Raw genomic sequence first — 23,533 nt, 5'->3', positions numbered from 1 at the left:
CACAATTTTTTAATAAAAAATTCTAAAAAAACCATGAAAAATCTAGCAAAAAATCTAAAAAATTTATCACACATAAAACAATGATGAATTGTACAAAATACAACCGTAAAATCACATATGAAGCATTTATGTCTCTATGAGCTGCATAAGACATCATCAAACATCAACTATCTCACAAGAACAATGTAAAATATTAAATATCTTGCAATTAAGAACATGCCACAATACTACATAAAAAAATATTATGTCAATAATTGCACTCGATTTTCAATCGGTTTTCACTCATTACTTGAGTGCCCCATTGCCATGTTGAATTATCTGATGCCATATTTGTTGGAAGAGTGTGGAGCCTGATTTCTATCTTGATAGAAATCGTTTTTTTTTGCGGATCCAACTTTGTGGTAAGTTGGCGGGGGATTGCAAGGAGTAGTGCCCCCGAGGTGAAAATTTTTTGGAGGGTAACTTTGTAATTTTACTCATAATAAAGATTTTTTTACCTTAATCCACTTCCTTAAGTGAAAAAATGGTGGAAATGCACTTTTACTTTAGCAAACCGCAAAAACCATCTCCATTGCGTACATATCGACCCCTAAATTGCTCTCACGAGTCTTAGAGTGTGTGAATACCTCTCTAATGACTTTTACACAAATGAGGGAGTCGGCCCTCAAGAGGTCTTTAAAACCCAAAATTTAAAAATTACGATTAGACTCCTTTTTAAATTTGTTGAACCTATATCGTACGATACATCCTATATCGTACTATACACCCCGTATTGAACTATACACCCCATATCGTACTATACAGGCGTGTATGACTGTATCGTACGATACATATGATACAACTATGATACACACTCGTATCGTGATACGAGTGCGTATCGTATCAATATTCCTTATAGTAACGATACAACATTGATCAAAACCACAATATCGATCTCTAGCTGCAAAATCACGATGGTTAAACATGTTCTCAACAATTTCTTGCCTGCCTTTTCACTCTCCTTGAGACACAAAAGAAAATAAAAGACACCCAAACTTTCTTGGCATTCTTTTGAAATGGTGTGGGGGATGAGAATATGATGCACCTAGCTGACTGGAATACAATCAACTTGCGGGCTGAAAGAGGAGATCTTGGACTAGGCACCCCTAATAAGGCTTTTTTTATTAAAATGGTGGTGAAAACTTTTTCATAAAATCGACTGGTGGTCAGAGATGGTGAAAATAAATATGAAGTAAAAGAGATGGTTATAATTGGCATTGAAATTCGGTTGGTAAGAAATACTCTAGTTTATGGAAGAAGGTGCAAGGTTATGGCTGACTTCAAGGAGAGGATCAGTCTAAAGCTAGGAAATGGGGAAAAATCAACATTTTGGTTGGATCCATGGCAGATGGAAAAGTTTTGAAGACAACTTTCTTAGGGCTGTAACTTTTGGCAAATAATAGAGGACCCGTCACCATTTGTTGGTTGGAAGGTTGGATATGGGGCATCATGTTTCACAGGAAGCTATCTTCACATGAACTTCATGACTCAGCCCTTCTCATTCATGTACTCACTTCCATACACCTAAATCCTTCAGAAGATTCTATTGTTTGGAAATGCTTGAAGATGGGTAGTTTCAATATCAATTCATGCTAGCTCTCCCTATTTGTAATTTTGTACCTTTGAATAACCCCTCCCCCAAAACATGTATGGGGATCTCATCTGAATCTGAAATCTATAATTTCTTGCTGGCTGGTATCTCAGGAAAGAATTGTAATGCACACTAACCTTAAAAGTAGAGGCTTTCAAATGACTTCTTGGTGCTATATGTGTGGTGCAGCTGAGGAAACACCTGGCACCTTCTTTGGACCTGTTCAACCTTCCAAATCCTCCTTAATCTAGCCTGGTCAGATTGGTTTCTTGACCAATGAGATATATCCTCCTTTAGGCGTATTATTTTGGCTCCTTCAGCGAGGAGGAAAAGGAAAATTGGCAGTCTTACGTGGAAATGGTGGATCTTTTTCTCATGGTGGCTGATTTGGTGTGAGAGGAATAGGAGGTTATTCAAGGGAGAAGGCACGTATGTTCTGGTGATATGTAGTTGCATCCAGTTCCAATTCTTCTTAATATGCTAAGTAGAAATGGGCTTGAGGTAATATTGACAGACAGGGTCCTTCAGCAGCAATTGACTTGGGTCAAGGGCACTCAAGTTAGAAGAATATCTTGACTTCATTATCAGCTTTATATTTCTGTTTTTCTAATATTTACATTTTAATACTAACTACTGTATCCTTTAGACAGGGACGTCTCGTCATTGTATTCCTTCCTAATTTTTTAATGGAAGTTTTGTCTTTCCATTCAAAAGGTTTTTTGCTATACTTCAACTTTTATGATTTAATTTCATCCCATGCGTGATCCTTCGTTTTTCATTTTCTCATATATCTCTTTTTTAAAATTTTTGCAGATTTTTATTTTATCGACTTTTTATTATGAATTTTTTCTAAATCAACTCAATCCTATCCAATTCAATCCAATATAGGGGTCACTTGAGAAAATGATTTGCTCTTTAAATCGGTTTTAGTGGCATTGTTATAAACATTGTACTAGCTAAGTGTACAAAAGCCACTTGTTGCCTATGTTTCCATCCTACGGTACACACGAACAGGATTTGATGCTATGGGTCTGGGCTAGATGGCCTATAAATCTGGGTCATGCTTAGCAAAAAATTGATTTTCCTTGGATAGGTGGAGCACATTGCAGATTTACAGACTGAGAACCAACTAGCCTTAGGAAATCACCTGGCTCTATGGAATAAACTAAAATTCTAAATTTGTTTTTTGAGGAAGGCACCAGCCTCATACTTGACAGCATCCTTTAACAAGTAGCAATCACCTGGCACTAAGGGATAAATTAAAATTCCATGTTACCTTTTTCGTTAATGCTCCAACCTTTTACTTGACACCATCCATAGAAAATAGCAATCACAAGTGAGGCTGATCCCATATAACCTTCATTTGGAAGTCATTTGTGCTGGAGACAACTATAAGTGAGTCAATATGTCCGACCACGATAGAACCTATAAAGGGAGCCTCTTTTTGGATGATTCTGTTCATGCTGGATGGTCAATCAAAGGGAATGTACTCAACAATATGTAAATTAAATAGTTTTTTGCCAACTGGATTGGGGCTGGAATTTAGTGGACTGTTGGCAATCACATAAACCAGAGTTACCGGAAGAGTCATATGGAGTGGGGAAGCACACATCCCATTTAGGGGAAGCACCCTTCCCAATTTAGGGGAAGCACGCTTCCCCCTCGCTTCCCCCTTTTATTTTATTTTATTTATTTATTTATTTTTCTCTTTTTTTCGCTTCCCCTTCGCTTCCGGTTCGCTTCTTAGGTCGCTTCGGAGACGATTCCTAGTTTGCTTCTAAGTCTTCTCACGCTTCCCGCTTCATAAAATTTTGAAAGTGCTTCGGTTCCCGTATCGCTTCCCGCTCCCACTTCCTTGACTGGCAACTCTGGCATAAACCCTGGCTGAACTGGAATTTAGTCAGCTTCCAACACCTGAAACTTATAATGGATTTATCGGAGTACAAGGGGCACACCAGCACCTCTAGAATGCTACCTAGCTTTTGTGGAATAAGTATATAAAGCAAAACTGCATATTGTTTTGAAGCTTAGGGCTTATCTACCCTTTCACATACTGTTCATAATTTTGTCTGTTGTTTGACATGTTAGTTCTTAGATACTCTATGCCTTTTCAAAAAAAAAGTTTTTAGATACTCATTACCACACTAGTCATCATACCTCTTTGCATGTCAACCAAGAAAGAGTTTCCATGTTTGTATCTTTTGGTAGACCCATTTTAGATGACACTGCTGCATTTCATTCATCTGGATGGGCACAGTTTTTTGATCACTTATAGAGTTGATTGCAGGTCTGTAAATACTTTTTGGAAGCAGTTGAGAAGAAACAGTATGGTTGGTTCTGGGTTTGTCCAAATGGTGGTAAAGACTGCCATTATAGGCATGCTCTTCCTCCTGGATATGTGTTGAAATCCCAGATGAAGGCTCTATTGGAGGCGGAGACTGAGAAGATATCAGTAGAAGAAGAGATTGAAAACCAGGTGATCATTCCCTTCATTCATTATAGTTTTGATGTATGCTGTTTTGTTGTGGCATGCTGTAAAATTTGTGTATTTGAAAAGAGTTGATCCTATTACTGGAGTTTCCTGGAGTCATAATTAGACATTAGTTAGTTGGCAGTTGAACTACATTGCAAGTGTAAATAACTTCTTACATACTAAGTGGTACACTTTTGCAAGAAAGGCTCCTGATTAATAAATTTTAGCATTGGTGACTGATGCTCGGTCAAAAATGTATATTATAGTTAATCCTCTGTTGCATAATTAAATTTTTTTTGTGTTAAATAGCGTGCAAAATTGACTGCCTCTACACCACTCACTCCGGAGCTGTTCATGCAATGGAAAGAGAAAAAGGTGGAGGAAAGAGAAGCTGGGTTAGCTGCTTTGCGAGCTGAGAGAGCTAAAAATGATCGTTTGAGGTGATTGTAGTTCCTTTTCTCTTTCTCTTCATCTTTTCTATTTTCCCCCTTTATCATTTCTACTTTGCTCTTGGCTGTGCATTTGATAATCTGGCTTCCTTGTAGTGGCCGTGAGTTGTTTCTGTCAGATGCTAGCTTGTTTGTGGATGATGCTGAGGCTTATGAGAAGTATCAGAGAGAGGAAGAATCTGATGCAAATGAAGAGTCGGTAAGATTGTTAGCTGCTGGTCCTTGCTGAACTTTAGCTTGTGAATGTGTTGTGTAAAAGGATTGAGTTTTAGGGCATGTTTGTTTTGATCACAGGTTACTGTAGCTGTAAAAGTTTTGCCCCTGTGAAAGTGATTTATGTGGTTCACATTCTCAATCATTAACTTTCTCATGTTCACTTTTAGGTTGTGAATTTGACTTGTGTGAAAATCTATCATGTAAGAATGTGTCATGTTATGTCATGTCATTACTTTGAACACATTCACAGCTAAGCTTTAATGCTTGTGAATGTTTTATACACCGTCAGACTTGTCTAAAACTTGCACAAGTTTTAAGGCTTCAACGTTCACATATGGGAATCACATTCACAGGTTGCATTTTTGCATGTTTGCAATGCCCCTGTGAAAGTTCTAAAATGTGATTCATAATCACAAGAAACCTGTGAAAGCTACAAAATCACAGGTGTTGCAAGTAGGGGTGGGAATCGGGTCGGGTTGGCGGGTCGACCCGCCGGGTCAGCATACCTCAACCCGAACCCGACCCGTTTAATAAACGGGTCGGCTGTGGCAAACACGAACCCGACCCGTTTATTAAACGGGTAACCCGACACGACCCACCAACCCGTTTAATAAACGGGTTGGGTCGGGTAAATGGGTTGGCGGGTTAGCGGGCGGGTTGGCGGGCGGGTCGGGGTCGGGTAAACAGGTTGGCGGGTCGGGTTCGGGTAAACGGGTTGACCCGCCCGCCTAACCCGTTTATTAAACGGGTCAGCCGGGTTGGCATACCCCTAACATGAACCCGACCCGTTTAATAAACAGGTTAGGTGGGTCGACCCGTTTATTAAACGGGTTAGTTTAAGTCAAACCCGAACCCGCCTAAGAGGCGGGTTGGCGGGTCGTGTCAGGTTTTGCCACCCCTAGTTGCAAGCATACCCTTAGTTTTTTCCACTTGGAGCTCCTTGTGTGCGGGCATTCTCTGTTACCCTTTTGGTAATATTCCAACACTTGAAATTTTTTTAACCTGAGTATACAATTTATGGATATCTTTATCACTTATTTTCTAGTTTTGTTTGACCTATGCTATACATAGGTTTGATTTTTTTCCTGCATCTCATATTAAAAGGGTCACTTCGTCATTTTTTTTTCTTATTCAGCAAAAGATCTCTTTCACATTTCTTTTGTTGATGAGGTCAAACTGTTCTTTCTACTGGTATTTCATAACTAGTTTTTAGCTGTATCACTATCATAGTGGATGTATCATGCTTTCATCAGCATTGGGAAGTTCTGAAGGGATTCAAAGATGAGAGATGAGTGAATTTTCTGATGTAAAATGGGAAGAAAAGTGAAGAGATACAGCAATTGGACCATTTTTTTGCATCAGATGTAGTATTTGAACTTGACAATTTTGCATCTAATGGGAGGAAAAAAACCTCAGAAAGAAAAAGTGCAAGAGATCTAATGGCAGTTATGAGCATAGTTACCAGTGGGAATTGGAATCGGGAAGCGGTACAAGAATCAGAATTGAGAAGTGGTCATTTCAAAATTTTAAAGGATTCAGGAAATGGGAAGTGAGTAGGAAGCAGTATGGGGAGTCATTTAGGAAGCAGTAAACAATATTGTACGAGCATAAGAGTCGGGATTCCTGAAAGAATCAGAATTCTAGAGGGAATTGCTTTTTGTGAACAAAGGAATGGGGATTCTTAAGGGAATCAGGATTCTCATGTAAAGGAATCAGGATTTCATCTTATGAGAACCGGGATTCTTGAAGGAATCAGGATTTCCAGTCATGGGAATTGGTATTCCCATATCATGGGAATCAAGATTTCCCTGTATGAGAATCACGATTCCTACGTGATTCCCATTACTAGGAATCACAATTCCTGACCGATTGACTGATTCTGATTCCTCTTCCTGGGAATCGTGATTCCCAAGTTGCATAAGCGATTCCGGTGACTATGATTATGAGATACTTAGAACAATCCTGCTAACATGTTAAAGTTTGGGAATCTTGAGAAAGACAATGATTGCATTCAGTCAGAAATAGAGACACAGTTTTTGTGCATAATTTATGCTGCATACTGTGGTCGGTGTTTTTTTAGGGAAAACACAAGATAAAATTTACCAAATAATGGCTGAACCTTTGAGCATATACTGCAGTTTGTTATTGGACTAAGCTGAAGGTTAGTAGTAAAGGTGTTCTAAAAAGACAACTAATTATTACCAACACTTCTGAGGATAATAATTTTAAACAACTGACATTATACTAGCGTTGAAACTAGGATAACATATAATTTCATTGCTGTGCAGAAAGTATTATGTACATGTATATATTCTGTTGAACCATATGTTGATAATTGCTTTCCCATGTTTGGACCTACTTTCTCTTCTTGTTAACTGCTCTATAACATCATTATTATATTGTTATGCAGGTGGCTTTAGCTCCATATTTGGTTGTATTTACGAATCTGACATATTGCTTGTGTTAAATATCCAGATTACCATGGTACTCTGTTTAAATTGCCGAGGTGTAATTCCCTACTCACAATAATGAATACCAGGTGAAGGAAAACGAGAAGGAAAGAATAGGTAGAAAGAGAAATGGAATCATAGGTGAAGAAGAAAAAGAGGAATAGGGCTCAATCTATGTCACATAGGTACGGGCGTGGGTACAGGGTACGACTCCGGAATTTCTGAAATGATGGATACAGAGGTACAGCCATATATATACATATATATATATATATATATATATAACTGTACTATATTTGGCAAAATGCTTTACACATGAAGTTGGAGTGTAAATACAAACTAAAGATTTAAAACATGTTAACGAAATATAACTAACAATTCATAGTGAAAAAGTATATAGTTAACATTAGACTCATTTGATTCCGAGTGTGAACTACATATTCGTTAAATAATTAAATGGATAAAATGGGTTGAATCAAGTCTGAAACTCAGTTGACCCATACCCAAAGTAACCAAGTACCAGTGTGGGTACAACTAGAGTATGAAGGGCTGGTAGAAGTACCCATGTTACATAGGGCCCATTAGATTCTTTCATTCATGCTATTTGTGGCTATTTAAATCTCCCCTTTATAAAACTATACAATGGACTATTTACCACTTTAATTAATAAGGACAAGAATGCACCTAATACAACAAAATATGGCAACTGTGTTCTTTAACATACTTTTTAACACCCACCTCAAGTTGGGCAGAAAATGTCTAACATCCTGAACTTGATGATAATCTCCTGTAATCCTGTCTTCTTTACTCCTTTGTCAAAATATCAGCTAGTTGAAGTTGTGTAGGAACATGACACATGAAAAAGAGTTTTTCCTCAATTTTTTCTCTAATAAAGTGGCAATCCATCTGTATGTCCTTGGTTCTCTCATGGCATACCCGATCTAATGTAATTTGAATGTCAGCCTTGTTGTCACAAAATAAACGAATGAGGTTTTTAACACCATTGCTCAATTCTGTGTGGATATCTCAACCACAAGCCTTCACATATACCACGGGCAATAGTTCGTTACTTGGTCTTTGCACTTGACCTTGCCAACTTCGTTTTTTCTCTTTCACAAAAGTAATTTCCCACCAATTAATGCACAATACCCATAAGTGCATCTTTTATTTCCACTGCTCCTGTCCAATCGGTATCCACATACAGTTGCATATCAAAATGTTCATGGTCAGCATAAAGAATTTCTTTTCCTGGGTTCAGCTTCAAATATCTCAAGATATGGTGCAGTGTTCATATGGGTTGTGGAAGGTGAATGCATGAAATGGCTCTCCATGCTCTCAACATATGCAATGTCATCCCTAGTTATAGTCAGGTATAGTAGTTTTCCCACAAGCCTTTTATATTTTTCTGTATCTTCTATTGTATTAGCTTTAGGTGACCCCAATTTATGATTTTTCTCAATGGGGTGTCAGTTATTTCACGTCTTGATATTCCTACTTCAGCAAGTAGATCTGAGACCTATGTCACATGGGTGCGGGTGCGGGTGCGGCACTTTCAAAAACCTTGGGTGCGGGGTTGAGGCAAAAAAAAAAATATATATATATATAATTTTTAAGTTTTAACAGTTAACAACATTAACATTAATGAATGTTCATCTTGGGCATGACCGAGTCAAGCTAGGTCAATTCGGGTTGGGTCAGGTCTACCCAACCCCACTTTCATCCCCATACTGCAGGGCGTAAAACATAAGTGGACATGATATTTTACCGGTCAAAGCAATTAACTTTTCTAATGCATTTATTGATTACTTATATATAGAGAGAGATAGAGTAATTAATGGGAACTGAGCAGTCTGTTCCTTTGTACAATTAATTCCCGAGATAAAAGTAACTAAAAATCATGTAAAATTAATTCTTCTTTCATTTTCTATGAAACTCCTTTAAGTAACCATTAGTGGTAACATCCTTATTTTTTCCATGATGCATAGGAACATGTATCGGCTAGTATTTACCAACCAAACACAAGTTACAAGAAGAAAACACAAGTTACGTTAAAAAATTGGATGAAAACAACCCTAGGTGCGTTGACCACACCCAGAATCGTGTTGACCGCACTGGGTGCCGCACCCGCATGCGCACCCGCGTCGCGTCGACGCAGGTGCAGCACCTGCTTTGCCGAGTCCCTGTGACTTAGTCTGAGACATATTTCTTTGAGATAGAAGTATGCCCTTCTTTGACCTCAATACTTCTAAACCTAAAAAATATTGCAATGATCCAATGTCTTTGATGTCAAACACTTCATGTAAGTATTACTTCAACCTTTGTATTTCTTCTTCATTATCAATTGTGATAACAATGTCATCCACATAAACAATTAATGTTGATGTTTTCTTACCTCTCTTAACAAAGGGCATATGATCACTTATACTTTTTTTTTCAGCCAAAGTGTATAATGGCTTCCCTAAGCCTTTCAAACCAAGCTCTTGGTGAATAGCCATAGGGAGCAGGATAAAGGTTCCTGGGACAAAATAAGATGGAAAGTCTTCCGGGCAGGCATAAGCAGTTGTTTCAAATCCTACTCTCATTCTCCTTGGTGCTTTTTATCATTTGACCAGATGGTTCCTGTCGCTACAGAGACGACATACTGTTGAAGCGACAAACAACTAGAGGTTTGGATTCTATTCGGGTATCAAGGCTTTGTGAGGGATCCTTCAGATTCAAAGGGAGTGTGGATTCTCAGTAGAAGGGCATGATTCAAACATTCATTCCATAAATATAGTAGTAGAGTTTGAAGGGTAGGTCGTCCCTCCCTCTTAGAAAGGCTCTTGTCGAGTCTTTTGCTTCCAAGGTGAGATGGGGAGAGGAAGAGGTGGCAAGAAGAATGGAAAAAAGGTAAAGTTGATCAACGAATGTATCTTCACCTAAGAATTGTGGCTCTTTTGACGGTTGGTTTTCAAAGAAAGGCATGGGCATTCAATTCCTCATATTCGAAGAAAATGCCAAAGTCTCTTTCTTCACTCGCTTGGTCTCTCTTCTCTTTTAGATAGAGGAAAGATCGCCTTGTAGACGATAGGATGCTCTGATGATCAAGACATTCCAACATGGGGAGATAGGGAGGACATTCTTCCCTTTTCCGTTAGGAGGGGATTCCTTTTGGAAGTTTTTTTTTCTATTGGAACATGATCTGGAAGCCGATTGGATGTAAGAGGGACAACTCCATGTGTGTAATGCCCCAAAATTTTCAACTTGTAAATTTTGCAAACATTTAGAGAAAACCTTTCAAAGTTAAGGATTTTGATCTTTCAAATCGTAAGCGGAAACAATTTTCTTTTAGAGAGGAAAACAAGTTGACAATTATGGGCACGTTAGCTTACAAATCAATTTTACTTACAAAGAATAGCCAGGATGTCAGCAGAAAGAGGATGATCTCGAGCCATGTTGCATCGCACCATCGACCGTCTGAAAAGTACTACTCATCACCTGCCCATGAAATAGGTCAGTTTTATGACTAACTGGTAGGTGTACAGATAGACAATATAAAATAAATAAAGCAGGAGATTCATAAGATAAACAATTTATTTCATTAAAGACAATGATAACATGTATAATTGAATTGCGAGAAATTACATCTATTCTAGCATGAGCACCATAAGCAAAGAGCAACTAAACTGAAGGGAATGTCCAACACAAGGTGTAAGCATCATTATAAGCAGTTAGCTAGCCTGAATAGCTAGTTATTATAAGTAAAGAACGACGTTAGTAGTTTAACTAACAAGTGTAATGCCACAACAGGCATAAACAGTTCGACTAGCAATGAGAATAAATTAATTTTATGTTTCGATATTAGCTGGCCTTGAGGGTACGCATAAGGCACAAATCGTAGAAACAACTGTTAAAATGTATCATTCAACAATTGTAATATTATATATATTTTATATATATAAAGGATAATACATATTCATATATGGTATATATGCATATGTATTATCCTAATTATATATATATATATATATATATATAATATATATTTATCTATTTATAGGCATAGGGGTAGTTTAGACATTTCACAGTTTTTATGCATATTCCATTTGGAATATGTTTGTAATTTTATTTTTAATTTTTCCCTTTTTTGTGGTTTGCGCCACCTAGGGAGGCTCCCCAAAGAGTCGTTGGGGAGCCCCCAACGGTCACAAATGTGACCGTTGGGGGCTCCCAACGACTCCTTTGGGAGCCCCCTTGGTGGCCCCTCTCTTGAGTTATAAATAGGGGTCTCCCCCTTTGTATTCTTTACTCTCCTTAGAGGAGCTTATGCTCCATTGTATGGGGTTTATACCCCCTTCCTTCTTCTTCAATAATATTCAACTTATGACTTTATGTCATATTTTTGCCCCTTGTGTGGGTTTATGTGTTAGCACATTATGTGCTTGTGTTGTTCCCTTTAATGGGTTTATTCGCACTTCATGTGCATGTATATGGGTTCTTTATTGAACCTAATGTATTCAAAGCCACTTTCTAACATGGTATCAAAGCCAAGTTGAGATTGAGTTGCTCTTTGGTGCATCGGGAAGCGTGGTATTCAAGAAATTTTTAAAGAAAAATGGTGAAGTATTTATTTCTCTCTCTTTTCTTTCTTAAAGTTATTAGGTATGCATTCTATTTCCTTAAGTATTGTATGAAGAATTTAATGTGTTTTTTTTATGTGTACTCTTTGTCATTATGTCTTTTTATAAAAATTTGAGTTACTTGATACTCTATTGAATCTTTTTCGTATACATACTTTTTCGTATGTTTTTCTTTGAAAAATTTGAAAATGATAACTTGTTTGGCGAAAAAAAATTAGATATATGATTGATCAAAACTTAATGGGTCGGTAAAGATTTATGACCGTTGGAGCCTTGAATTTATATTTTAAATCTAACTTTGTTTATAAGAATACCTTTTATATATGGTAAGTCTTTAAAGAAAGGTATGTTAAGATTAAAATGTTTGTGAGATGTAGTTTTTCGAAAAATGCTAAATTCCTTAATAAGTTTTGATTCACTTACCCAATGTGTCCTTTTTATATGAGCAATATTTAATTAAGAAAGTTTTTTTTTTATATAATTCTGGTTGAATTAAGTTTTAAAATAGTCTTATGGAATATGGTGATTTTTTTTGCATCTTTATACTCTTAAAAGATTTTTCAATTTGATTTAAAGAGCTTGTCTCATTATAAAATTTATGGTCTTCACTAATGTTTGTTGCGTACTTATTACATTAGGAGTTCGTAATAATCTATTAAGTCATGTTTTTTGATAAAACTTAAAAGCTTTTGAATTTTTCCTCAATAAATGTTTAATTTTATAGATTTATGCCATAGTACAATCTTACTTTATCATAAGGTTTTTTTAACAAATCTATTATTCTTCTTTGTTGGAATTTCTCTCACTTTAGTGGAGTTTCCCCCTTCTTTAGGAATTTTGTGTGTTTTGAGCTCTCTTTAAGGAGCCTTTCAGTCCTTATAATCTTCTTGTGAGTATATACTCTTTTATGAAGATTTCATGGTTGTTGTGAGAAGATTGTTTGTGAGTATCTTTTTCCTTGCATAATATCCTTCAACGATTCATTAATACTTGTAACCCTTTGTGGATCTTTTGAGATTGGTTGTGAGCATCATTTTTTAAGTTACAATAGTGGATTTCATAAGATTTTTCAAACTTCACCATCTTTATGAATGTCTATATTGGCCTAAGTTTGTTATTTGCTTATTCAAGATTATTGTCATTTAAAAATCTTGCATTGCATAAAAGTGCATCTATTATCATTTGGTGTGTATTTAATTGCACTTTATATCTATCATAGTTGAGGCTTGTTTTTGATTATTTGATTATTCCAAATCGGTTCTTACGCATGATGTTGCTTAATATTTCATAATTGTGTTAGTTGCATAATAAGTCTTTTTTGTATAAATGACTTCTTTTTAGGATTAAGCATAATTCATGTTTATGCAAAATTGTTGTTATAAAGCATATTATTGTGATGGATTATATTGGACCTTTGATTCAATTTTTAATCGGTCCTCTTTTCTTTGAAAAATGATTCCTAAAGTGTTTATTGCCTTTTTGTGGCATTTATATTTGTCCATCACATGTTTCTTTAATGCATCATTGTTTTGGCCTTATTATTGTTTTATTAGAAATGTTTGTTGAGGTGAGTTATGGGCACCTCGTGTTATATCATTTTAGATTGTCCAAATTGCCATATTATAGATGGTGGTTGAGGTGAGTTATGGGCACCTTGGGACTCTAAAATGATTTGGTATATGATCTCTAATTATGAGTGTGACACTCGTTGTTATGTCTTTTTAGATTGTCCACTTACCATATTATAGATGGGGGTTGAGGTGAGTTATGGGCACCTTGAGACTCTAGAATGATTTGGTATATGAGTGTGTCACTAGTTTGATGTTGGCCATTGATCTTATGGATGCTCTTATTTATATATAAATGTGATGGATATATGATATTTGAAACCTTAAAATGTTTTAAGGTATATTGAAATCAAGGTTTTAGGGATTATTGCCCAACCTTCCATTGTTTATGAAAATTATGAGTGCATTTGCACATTTGTGATTTTGTGCTTTTGTGCACAAGTGTTCCATATGTTCTTGGTGTGCGTATGTTCACACATTTATTTTCAAGAATATTTAACTATCGGTTATTGTATCTTGTTGAAGATAGTTTTACATAGTTTATTCCAAAATGTTGTTTTTATGGGTATTCTTTTTTGAAGAATATTGTTTTATTGATTCAAGGTTTGATTTATATATATATGTTTGTCATTACAAGTTTGATTACCTCAAAAGTCTTCTCCTTTTATGCCCCTTATCTAAGTGTCATCATATGTAGACAAGAATTTTATTATACCTTCGTGTGTTGGTAGCCCTTTGTTGGCTTTTGCTCTCTTGGTCTAGTAGCTGAACACACTTGTCTTGAGTGTTATTTTATGTAGACAAGGCACGTTGATTCACACCATGGTGTGTGATTTTAGTCCATGTTGGCGTTTGTGTCATTGCTCTAGTCGCTGAGATGTATGCCCATGGTTGACTTATTTCACTCATTTCAAGTGCCATCTTATGTAGACAAGAGATGTATTGTGTTTTAGCCCATGGTTGGCTTGTTACTCTTGTTCTAGTAGCTGAACATACTTGGTTTTGAGTGTATTTTTACGTAGACAAGCGATGCTTTTGGTCTATGTTGGCGTGTATTCTCTTGTTCTTGTCGTACATGCACTCATTTCAAGTATTATTATATTATAGACAAGAGATTCTTTTGCACACCTTTGTTTGTGTCTTTGGCCTTTAATAACATTATATTTATATTCTTGATCTAGTAGCTTATACACTTGATTTATGGGTTTTGGAGGACTAATGAGGTAGTTGTTTGTAATGGATGAACTATTGTTGAAATTTGCAAAATTTCATTCATGACTTGTGTTTTAAAGATATTCAAGTGAATCATATTTTTGATATGCATATTTTAAAATCAAGTTGATTTTTTGGCATTTAATCTATATACTAAGTGCTTATGGTATTTTGGCCACTTTTGTATGCAAAATATGTCCTTTTTTGTCAATTGAGTGAGATTTTCCTAAATGGGTAAGATTCTCTACTCAAATAACACTATTCGTTTTGTCTCGTAAATGGATTTAAAACCTTGTGAACTCTTGTGTTTATTTTTTGTCTAATGTATGCTTGGAGACTTCGTTTCTCTTGTTTGGCACTTCATTACATGTTTGAAGCATGTTCATTAATGATTCCTTTACGTATTAATTCATTTCATGATAATATATGCATATGCTCTTTATGGCCTTTTAGGATCTCATTCAATAAAGTATATGTTGCTTATGCCTCTTCGTAGGATTATTGTGGTGTCCCTTAGTGGGCTATTTTGTTATTCTCCCATTATGGGGTTGTGTTTGTACCTTATGAATGCATTATGCATTCTTGCAATATGTTTCCGCTCACTCTTTAAACATGATATATGATTTTGAAAACTTTGGTTTTCTAAATTTTCTTTTCATGCTAAAGTAATTAATCCTATTATGCATAAATTTTGCACCTTGTTAGGAATGTTCCTTTTTGAGTAAAGTGCAAAGATATTTTTTACTTGTTCTTTGTTGTTGTTCCTCAGGATCTTGAAGATAAGAGGAAAAGAAGTACCTTGGATAGATCATGGAAGGTGCTCATCGTTAAAGACATTGGAGGGAGACATTTACAATGGCATTCGTCCTGAAGGCTCTTGAAGCCTTGAGATTCTTCCTCTTGCTTTCTTCAATCTTTTCGTTCCCCCACGCAAAGCTTGAGGGGGGGTGTTAAAATGTATCATTCGACAATTGTAATATTATATATATTTTATATATATATAAATGATAATACATATTCATATATGGTATATATGCATATGTATTATCCTAATTATATATATATATATAATATATATTTATCTATTTATAGGCATAGGGGTAGTTTAGACATTTCACAGTTTTTACGCATATTCCATTTGGAATATGTTTGTAATTTTATTTTTAATTTTCTTTTTTATTTTTCCCTTTTTTGTGGTTTGCGCCACCTAGGGAGGCTCCCCAAAGAGTCATTGGGGAGCCCCCAACGGTCACAAATGTGACCGTTGGGGGCTCCCAACGACTCCTTTGGGAGCCCCCTTGGTGGCCCCTCTCTTGTGTTATAAATAGGGGTCTCCCCCTTTGTATTCTTTACTCTCCTTAGAGGAGCTTATGCTCCATTGTATGGGCTTTATACCCCCTTCTTCCTTCTTTTTCAATAATATTCAACTTATGACTTTATGTCATATTTTTGCCCCTTGTGTGGGTTTATGTGTTAGCACATTATGTGCTTGTGTTGTTCCCTTTAATGGGTTTATTCGCACTTCATGTGCATGTGTATGGGTTCTTTATTGAACCTAATGTATTCAAAGCCACTTTCTAACAACAACTGAGACTAGTTCAGGGGTCTATTATGCCATGTATTTTCAATACCCCAAATAGCTAGTTCAGTCATCTCTTAAGGGGATGATCAGTGGCCAAGAGAGAATTCCCCAAAGGCCACTCGTTCCACTTGTTTCAAAGGATGCATCAAACTTCTGTAGAAGTGTTGAGCTAACTTTTATAGCCCCTTTCCCCTAACTTCGATGATTGGGGAAGCCAAGTCTTTTGCCTGTAAATGTCATTAATGGCCTGTCCATCAGAGTTTTATACCTTCCCGTCTTCTCTTTTAATGGGAGTCAGCGGTTCGAATGAGTACGTATGCTTTGGTCTTCAACCAACTCGAGCATCTTGCCTGTGAAGGCGAATCATCACCATTTATGTGATCTCAACATTGTGTTATTTACACGTTTCGAGGTTGCCACAACCCCATCATCCAATCATCGTAACACAAACTAGATATACCTCTTCAAAGGTACGATCGTACCTGTCCAAAGGTACGACTACGATGAAAGGATAACATTTAATATATTGCAATTCATTTAGTTCAAACTTGACATGCATTATTCTTTGAGCATTTGGCCTGTAGAGACGAACATCATTATTTTTATTTATTTCAACAGAGACACAACTCGAGGTGCTCAACAACATCTGATACTACTCTTTGTAATGAATATACCGTACCAGTAAAAAAGGTTTAACGATAATAGTAGGTCATGGGTTTCTCGAAGGATAACCCCACACAATGTTTCGTATAACTTAAAAGTAGTAATATACTTGGCATGCTCAATCACTACGAAACAAAAAATCTCAAACTAAGTCTTGGGATTGTCGTGGATCCAATCATTCCTTTCGAGTAATCGACTCAGGGTACAATTAGTTGCATCTAGCAACGCACAGATGGAACACAAGCTAGAACTAATACTAGCAAATCTAAGCATGTGCAGTATGACGACAACAAGAAGCAATTAAAGGAAAGTAATGACAGAAGACTAACTGCAGAACTAAACTATAAGAAAACATGTAATTTCAGAAAAATAAAGGCAAGTAAAGAACAAGCAATTATAAGTCATATTCATCTATATGAACACATGCATGAAAATATCAATTGTTCTTATCTCAGGGTTTAACTACTTTATTTAATTCATCCAAAGTCCCTGTGCGACTTTCCCCTACCTCAGAAGGTTGCGTCACTGTGTGCGCCTACACGTGTAGGTGATGTAGAGCTCGGATCGTGGAGCACGAGCGGGATCCGTCGTGCAAGCTGCAAAAAGGTAAATAGTTAGCAATTTGTAAAGAAACGAGAGGGGCAGGGCGATCTCGTCTGTGAGCCCGACCCAACCTGGCATTCATTAAGGGAGGCAGAGATAGCGGCTTCGCCGCTGCCGACCTACTGAAGCTATAGAGGGTGTCGGAGAACGACAGGGGACCCAACCCTTGCCATTCTGTAGGGAAGACAGAAGGCAACAGGGGCTAAGTCTCCTATCGACCTTCTGTTATCGCAAACAGGGGCAGAGGCTTGGCCCCCTGCCGACCTGCTGAAAGGCAAAAAAACGACAGGGCTCAGCCCCTACCATCTTGCAGAAGACAAGAAGGACTCGGCTCCTGCCGACCTACCGCAAGCAAGAAGGTGACAGCAGCGGCAGGGGCATTGCCCCTGCCTGCCGACCGGTCAAGGGGGAACAGGGGACGACAGGCCTTGATCTTGCTGACCCATCGAGACAAGCACAGGAGACAGGGGCTTGGCCCCTGCCAACCTTGCCAAGAGACGACTGGCAAGGCAAAAGCCCCTACCCGACCAAGGTGAGCCAGGGCTTCGCCCCGCCCACCGAGAATCTCAAGCGGCAAGGGCGAAACCCCTGCTAGAAAGAGACTCAAGAGGTAGGGGCGAAGCCCCTGCCGAAAAATCGATAGAGGCAGGCCCCCACCCTGCTTGCCCTAAAGGTTTGATTGGCCGGGGTTGCGGCCCCCTGTCGGATGGGGAAGGGGCAGGGCTTGACTCTGCCTGCCAGAGTGCGTTAATGGCAGGGCCAAGGCCTCTGCCTAAACGAAGAGGCAGGGCCTCACCCTGCCTACAGAAAGGAACCCCAGGGGGCCGCAACCCCGGTCGATCGGACCTTTAGGGCAGGCACGGCGGGGGCCTGCCTCTATCGATTTTTTGGTAGGGGCTTCACCCCTGCCTCTTGAGTCTCTTTCTAGCAGGGGTTTTGCCCTTGCCGCTTGAGATTCTCGGTGGGCGGGGCGAAGCCCTGGCTCACCTTGGTCGGGTAGGGGCTTTTGCCTTGCCAGTCGTCTCTTGGCAAGGTTGGCAGGGGCCAAGCCCCTGTCTCCTGTGCTTGTCTCGATGGGTCAGCAAGATCAAGGCCTGTCGTCCCCTGTTCCCCCTTGACCGGTCGGCAGGCAGGGGCAATGCCCCTGCCGCTGCTGTCACCTTCTTGCTTGCGGTAGGTCGGCAGGAGCCGAGTCCTTCTTGTCTTCTGCAAGATGGTAGGGGCTGAGCCCTGTCGTTTTTCTACCTCTCAGCAGGTCGGCAAGGGGCCAAGCCCCTGCCCCTGTTTGCTATAACAAAAGGTCGGCAGGGGACTTAGCCCCTGCTGCCTTCTGTCTTCCCTACAGAACGGCAAGGGCTGGGTCCCCTATCGTGCTTCACCACTAATAGAGAGCACAAACACTCTACAAAATGAGCACCACCAATCTTTTTTCTTGAAACACAATCGCTATACTCTTTCAAAACTTGAGTAGTATGCTTACCAATGCACTAAAAATGAAATCATCTTGATCAGAAAGCTCTTCTACCATGTAAGAAAATGAGTTCCTCCGAAGATGTTCACCAAATCATCGAAGTGAACACTCAAAAAGAGTTCCACCAAAGCACCAAAAGAACACACAAAGCCATAAATGGGCTCACACACAACCCACCAAAGGTCGCTGAAACAAGCTTAAAAAATAATATTTTATTAACTAAAATATGCAAGAAGCATTACTTAAGTGAGGGGGTTTCACCCCTTTATATACACATTCCAAAGAGCCTCCAAAGAGAGCCGTTGGACCCTCCCAACGTCCCTTAAGTTTGACTAGTCAACATTTGTTGACTAGTTGGAATCAAACAAAAAAAGTAAAAACCTAAACTAACCTAGTTATATATATATTTAACACATTGGAACATACGTTAGTAGAGGTTTACAGTCGCACATACCTGTCTTACGGAAGAGATCCACAATATACTAATATTAAGTTAGGATCAACCCATCTTTTTTTTTTATCAACCTCAATTCCCAAGAATTTTTTCAACTCACCAAGATCCTTCATCTTAAAACGTTTGTTCAACACTTCTTTTATTTCTTGAATATGCTTATCTGAGTTCCATGTAACAATGATATCAGCGATGTATATAAGCAAAACAATCATGTATCCTTTGCCTTTGTGGATAAATAGTGAATGATCAAGAGAAGATTTGTAGAAGCCATATTTTTGTATTTTTAAGGAGAAACTCTTAAGCCACGAACGTGAAGCCTGATTTAACCCATATATTGCCCTCTTAAGTTTACAAACATATTTACGCGGATTATTTTCACTGTATCTCTGTGGTTGTTCCATGTAAACTTCTTTTTTCAAGTCTCCATGTAAGAATGCATTCTTGACATAAGTTGATTCAGGGCCATGATCCACTGCTAGAGATAAAATGATTCTTATTGTTCCCATTTTAACCACAGGATTGAAAGTCTCTTCATATTTGATCTTCTGAATTTCGGTTGTCACCCATTTTAACCATTTCATTATGTTGGTTGGCTGCGATTTCATCATTGCTCATCTGCCCTCTCTAGCTGCATTTTCTTCAATAGTAGAGATCTCCCCTTGCTACCCAAGACTATCCGAGGCTCTTTTTGTTGTGAGATATCATCAATGGGTGTTGAAATTTGCTTCTTTTTTTCCTTTTGAACCCGTTCTGCACCAAGATCATATTCAAAAGAACTCTCATCAAATACTACATTTCTAGAAATCCGTAGATATTTATTTTTGACATCATAGCATCTAAAACCTTTATAATTATTATCTTAACCAACGAATTTACAATAGGTTTAAATTTATTCCTCAGAGACTTGTCTATGTGAACATAGTAAATGCATCCATAGGCCCGTAAAGAATTATAGTCAGGGTGCTTCCCACTTGTAATTCAAAATATTCAAGTGCAACATATTTATAATGTGAAAACAGAGTGTAGTATTTCAACTAAAAAATGATGACCCTAGCAATGTTTTCAGTTCTAACTCAAAATAGAAGAGTTTCAACTCAGATCTTAGCTTTCCAATGGCTGTGAAAACGTCGATTTTCCAAATCGGAGTGCTGAGATATGGTTCAAAGAACAAAAGCAGGTCAATAGAAAACAATCAGACAACTAACTGTTTTCTTGATTTTCGTACATTTTCAGAGGCCTTAGAGTCAAAATTCGAATCCATGCCGAAAATGAGAAACATAGTGATGGCCGTCTATTTTCTAATGGCTAAATGCAACTTACAGATAAAAGGATATAGATAGGAAAATGAAACAGAATTAGATTTTGGATTCGGGTCTTCGAAAATATAAAGAAATTAGTAAAACTAACCTCGCAGTGCTAATATCCTGAAGATACTGATTTTGATGTCTAAGCGAGCGGTCCCACCATGATCACCATTTTGTTGATCCAGAAATTTTGAAAACCAAAAGAGGGTTTTATCCGAAAAAGTTTTGATTAGAAAACCAGATTTGAATATAAGATGAAAGAATTGTGGGGTCTGCTCTTCAAGTTGCACATCTTTTATTCTCCGTTGAGCAGGGATCAGCTGTACTAGAAGCTCGAAATCTTCAACGTTGGGCTTTATCTTGCGAGTGGTCGTACCTTGTATATGGATCCTAAAAAGAAGAGGAGTTGCTGTTGCACTGATTCCCAATAGGGAAATCATGGGGTTTAGGGATGCACAATGAGCCGAGCTAGCTCGGCTTAGACTTGATTCGTTTAAGCTCGACTCGAGCTCGTTCGTGAATATAAATGAGCCAAGCTTGAATACAAGTCCAGGCTCGGTGTGCATAAATGAACCGAGCCTGATCAATCTGCTAAATTCATCTGGGCTCGAAAAGCTCGATTAAGCTCGTGTTAATGTATGCATATAATATATTTGCAAAAATAATCGACAAGCTATTGTTACCTTAATGGGTAGGGCGCTTACCTTTTCTTCAACAGGTGCGGAGTTCGAATACTGCAGTGTAACACGCTTTTTTTCCTGCATGATAATCTACGGAATTTTTAATTTTTTATAATTTTTTTGGGCTGTTAGAATAAAAAAAAATATCTAGCGTAGTGGCGCATTGTTTGTGCAATGTTTGGAGAGGTCAGGGATCGAAACCCAGCTTCTCAAATATTGTTTACAATTTACTTTTTGGAATATACTGTTTAAGCTCGGCTCAGCTCGAGCTTGGAACCGAGCAGAGCCTGGACAGTACCATTCAAACTCGGCTCCGAGATCGAGTCGAGCTTGAACATAGTAACTTTGAAATGAGCTGAGTTGGAACAGCCCAGGCTCGGCTCATGTGCATCCCTAATGGGGTTTAATGCTCTATTTATAAAGCACAACATTACAATATTCTTTACATAGGAGTCCTTAAGGAAGCAATAAAGAAGAGTACAAAATAGGAAAGAATACAAAGTAGGAAAGTAACACACAACGTCTGATTTTGTTTTCTTATCATTGGATCTGGATGAAACTGAGATAAAAGGAATCAATAAAGAAGAGTACAAAATAGGAAAGCAACACACACATAACGTCTGATTCTGTTTTCTTATCATTGGATCTGAATACTGGATCCAGATATGGATCTGGATCCAATATCCAGATCCAACTGACATTATCTATTAATACAAAGCACTCGCAACATAGCATCTCATGGTCATGCAAATAATCAAAATAATGAACAATTTAAGATCAGCCGTCTCTGTTTTCTTGAACCTATATGTGCACTGTGAGAATAATCTACTGGTCCACTTGGCAGTCAGTATCGGTTTATTTATTTTGTGGTTTTTTTCAGCAGGCACTGTTCTGTTTTCTGTTAGTACAGCTTTTTGGTAGACTACTGATTTGTCATATTTCTTGGTGCTGCATTCATTCTTTGATGAACCAATTGTAGGTAGTGTAGCACAGCCTTAACCTAACTGAACAGTCTTGAATTTTTCATTACACTTTGACACTATCCCTAATGAGTTTACCATTTATTTGATAATGAATGAATTATGGAGGAACACTGAATTAATTGCAAGCAGTGGAGCATACTGTCCACATGAATCAGTGGAGTCCGTGATAGCTTGACCTAAATGATCGACCTGCACTCTGCATCAACCATTGACATCATCCCTTGCTACTCATTTTATCTTTGGTGGATAGGTCAGGAATATGCTGCCTATTTTTTATGGTTTGTGTCAAGTTCCATAAATTAATATTTTCGAAATTTATGATAACCCATTTTGATCTTGAGTACTGTCTAAGGATATGAATCTTGTTCATTTTCGCAGTGAATGCGAGCATGTTCATTACTATGTATCATATATATATTAAATGCATTTGGTGAATCTTTGTTAAGGTTAAGGATGGTCCAGCCCCAGAGGGACAAAGTACATCAATTGCTGATGAAGATGAAGTGCTTCCTGATGATGATGATGATGATGAATTGGACATGGATGAGCTAAATGAGCTCGAAGCCAGCTTATCAAGAACTTCAATCCAGATTTGTGAACCAGGCATAAAAACATCGTCTTGACCCTGTTTGTATTAGACCCTGGTCTGTCTCAATAACACTGGCAGCAAGCTGGAAAACACAATCTTTATCAGTGATCATGGTTGATTGTCCTTTCTCGGACATATAGCTTGATTCTTGATCTTGATGTCATCAACATTTTTTGGTGAATTGTCTAGTATTTTAGGTATCTTTTGTAGACAATGTGTCTTGTGTGGTAATTGCAAACAAAACTGCACTGCGGATACTCTTGATTAAGCTTAATGTGGATGAGTGCAGCTTTGCAATTATTGAGTTTACTTTTGCCCATTTTCAATCAGTTATTGTTGTGTCCAATTTAGGAGTGTTGGTTTAATTCTCTTGTCCAGATGTCTATCCTAACATATCATCTAGGCAAAGTTAATTTTGGAGTTCTGCAATTGATTTGGTTTGAAAATCTAGGTAAATTTTGAATGTACTTGGTTTATATTTATATTGTTTATTTGGAACAGAATAGTTGTTTGGATGAACTTTGTTGTTTTTTCTGTTCAACAAAGAAACACAAGTAGGAAGCCCTAATTTTTATAAATAAGGGGAG

At 37.8% G+C, this 23,533-nt stretch overlaps 1 protein-coding gene across 3 annotated transcripts in view; it reads left to right on the top strand.

The window, feature by feature from the left end:
* LOC149821295 (zinc finger CCCH domain-containing protein 11-like) overlaps positions 1-23,255 on the top strand; it is a 34,025-nt gene extending 10,770 nt beyond the window's left edge. For 2 of the 3 annotated variants that reach the window (XM_089982761.1, XM_089982760.1), the window contains 4 exons: positions 3,918-4,106; positions 4,413-4,543; positions 4,649-4,751; positions 22,804-23,255. In XM_089982761.1, coding sequence (XP_089838887.1) covers positions 3,918-4,106; positions 4,413-4,543; positions 4,649-4,751; positions 22,804-22,980 — 600 coding nt within the window. In that variant the 3' untranslated portion in view covers positions 22,981-23,255. Of the gene's footprint in view, positions 1-3,917; positions 4,107-4,412; positions 4,544-4,648; positions 4,752-7,243; positions 7,312-22,803 lie in introns of those variants that run through there. The other variant, XM_089982762.1, reaches the window with a different exon arrangement.
* The last annotated feature ends 278 nt before the right edge of the window (positions 23,256-23,533 follow it).

Source organism: Nuphar pumila, chromosome 12, assembly GCF_984573655.1.
Source record: "Nuphar pumila chromosome 12, dmNupPumi1.hap1.1, whole genome shotgun sequence".
NCBI lineage: Eukaryota > Viridiplantae > Streptophyta > Magnoliopsida > Nymphaeales > Nymphaeaceae > Nuphar > Nuphar pumila.
Note: the sequence above shows the minus strand (reverse complement) of the source record. Positions and strands in the feature narration are given on the sequence as shown.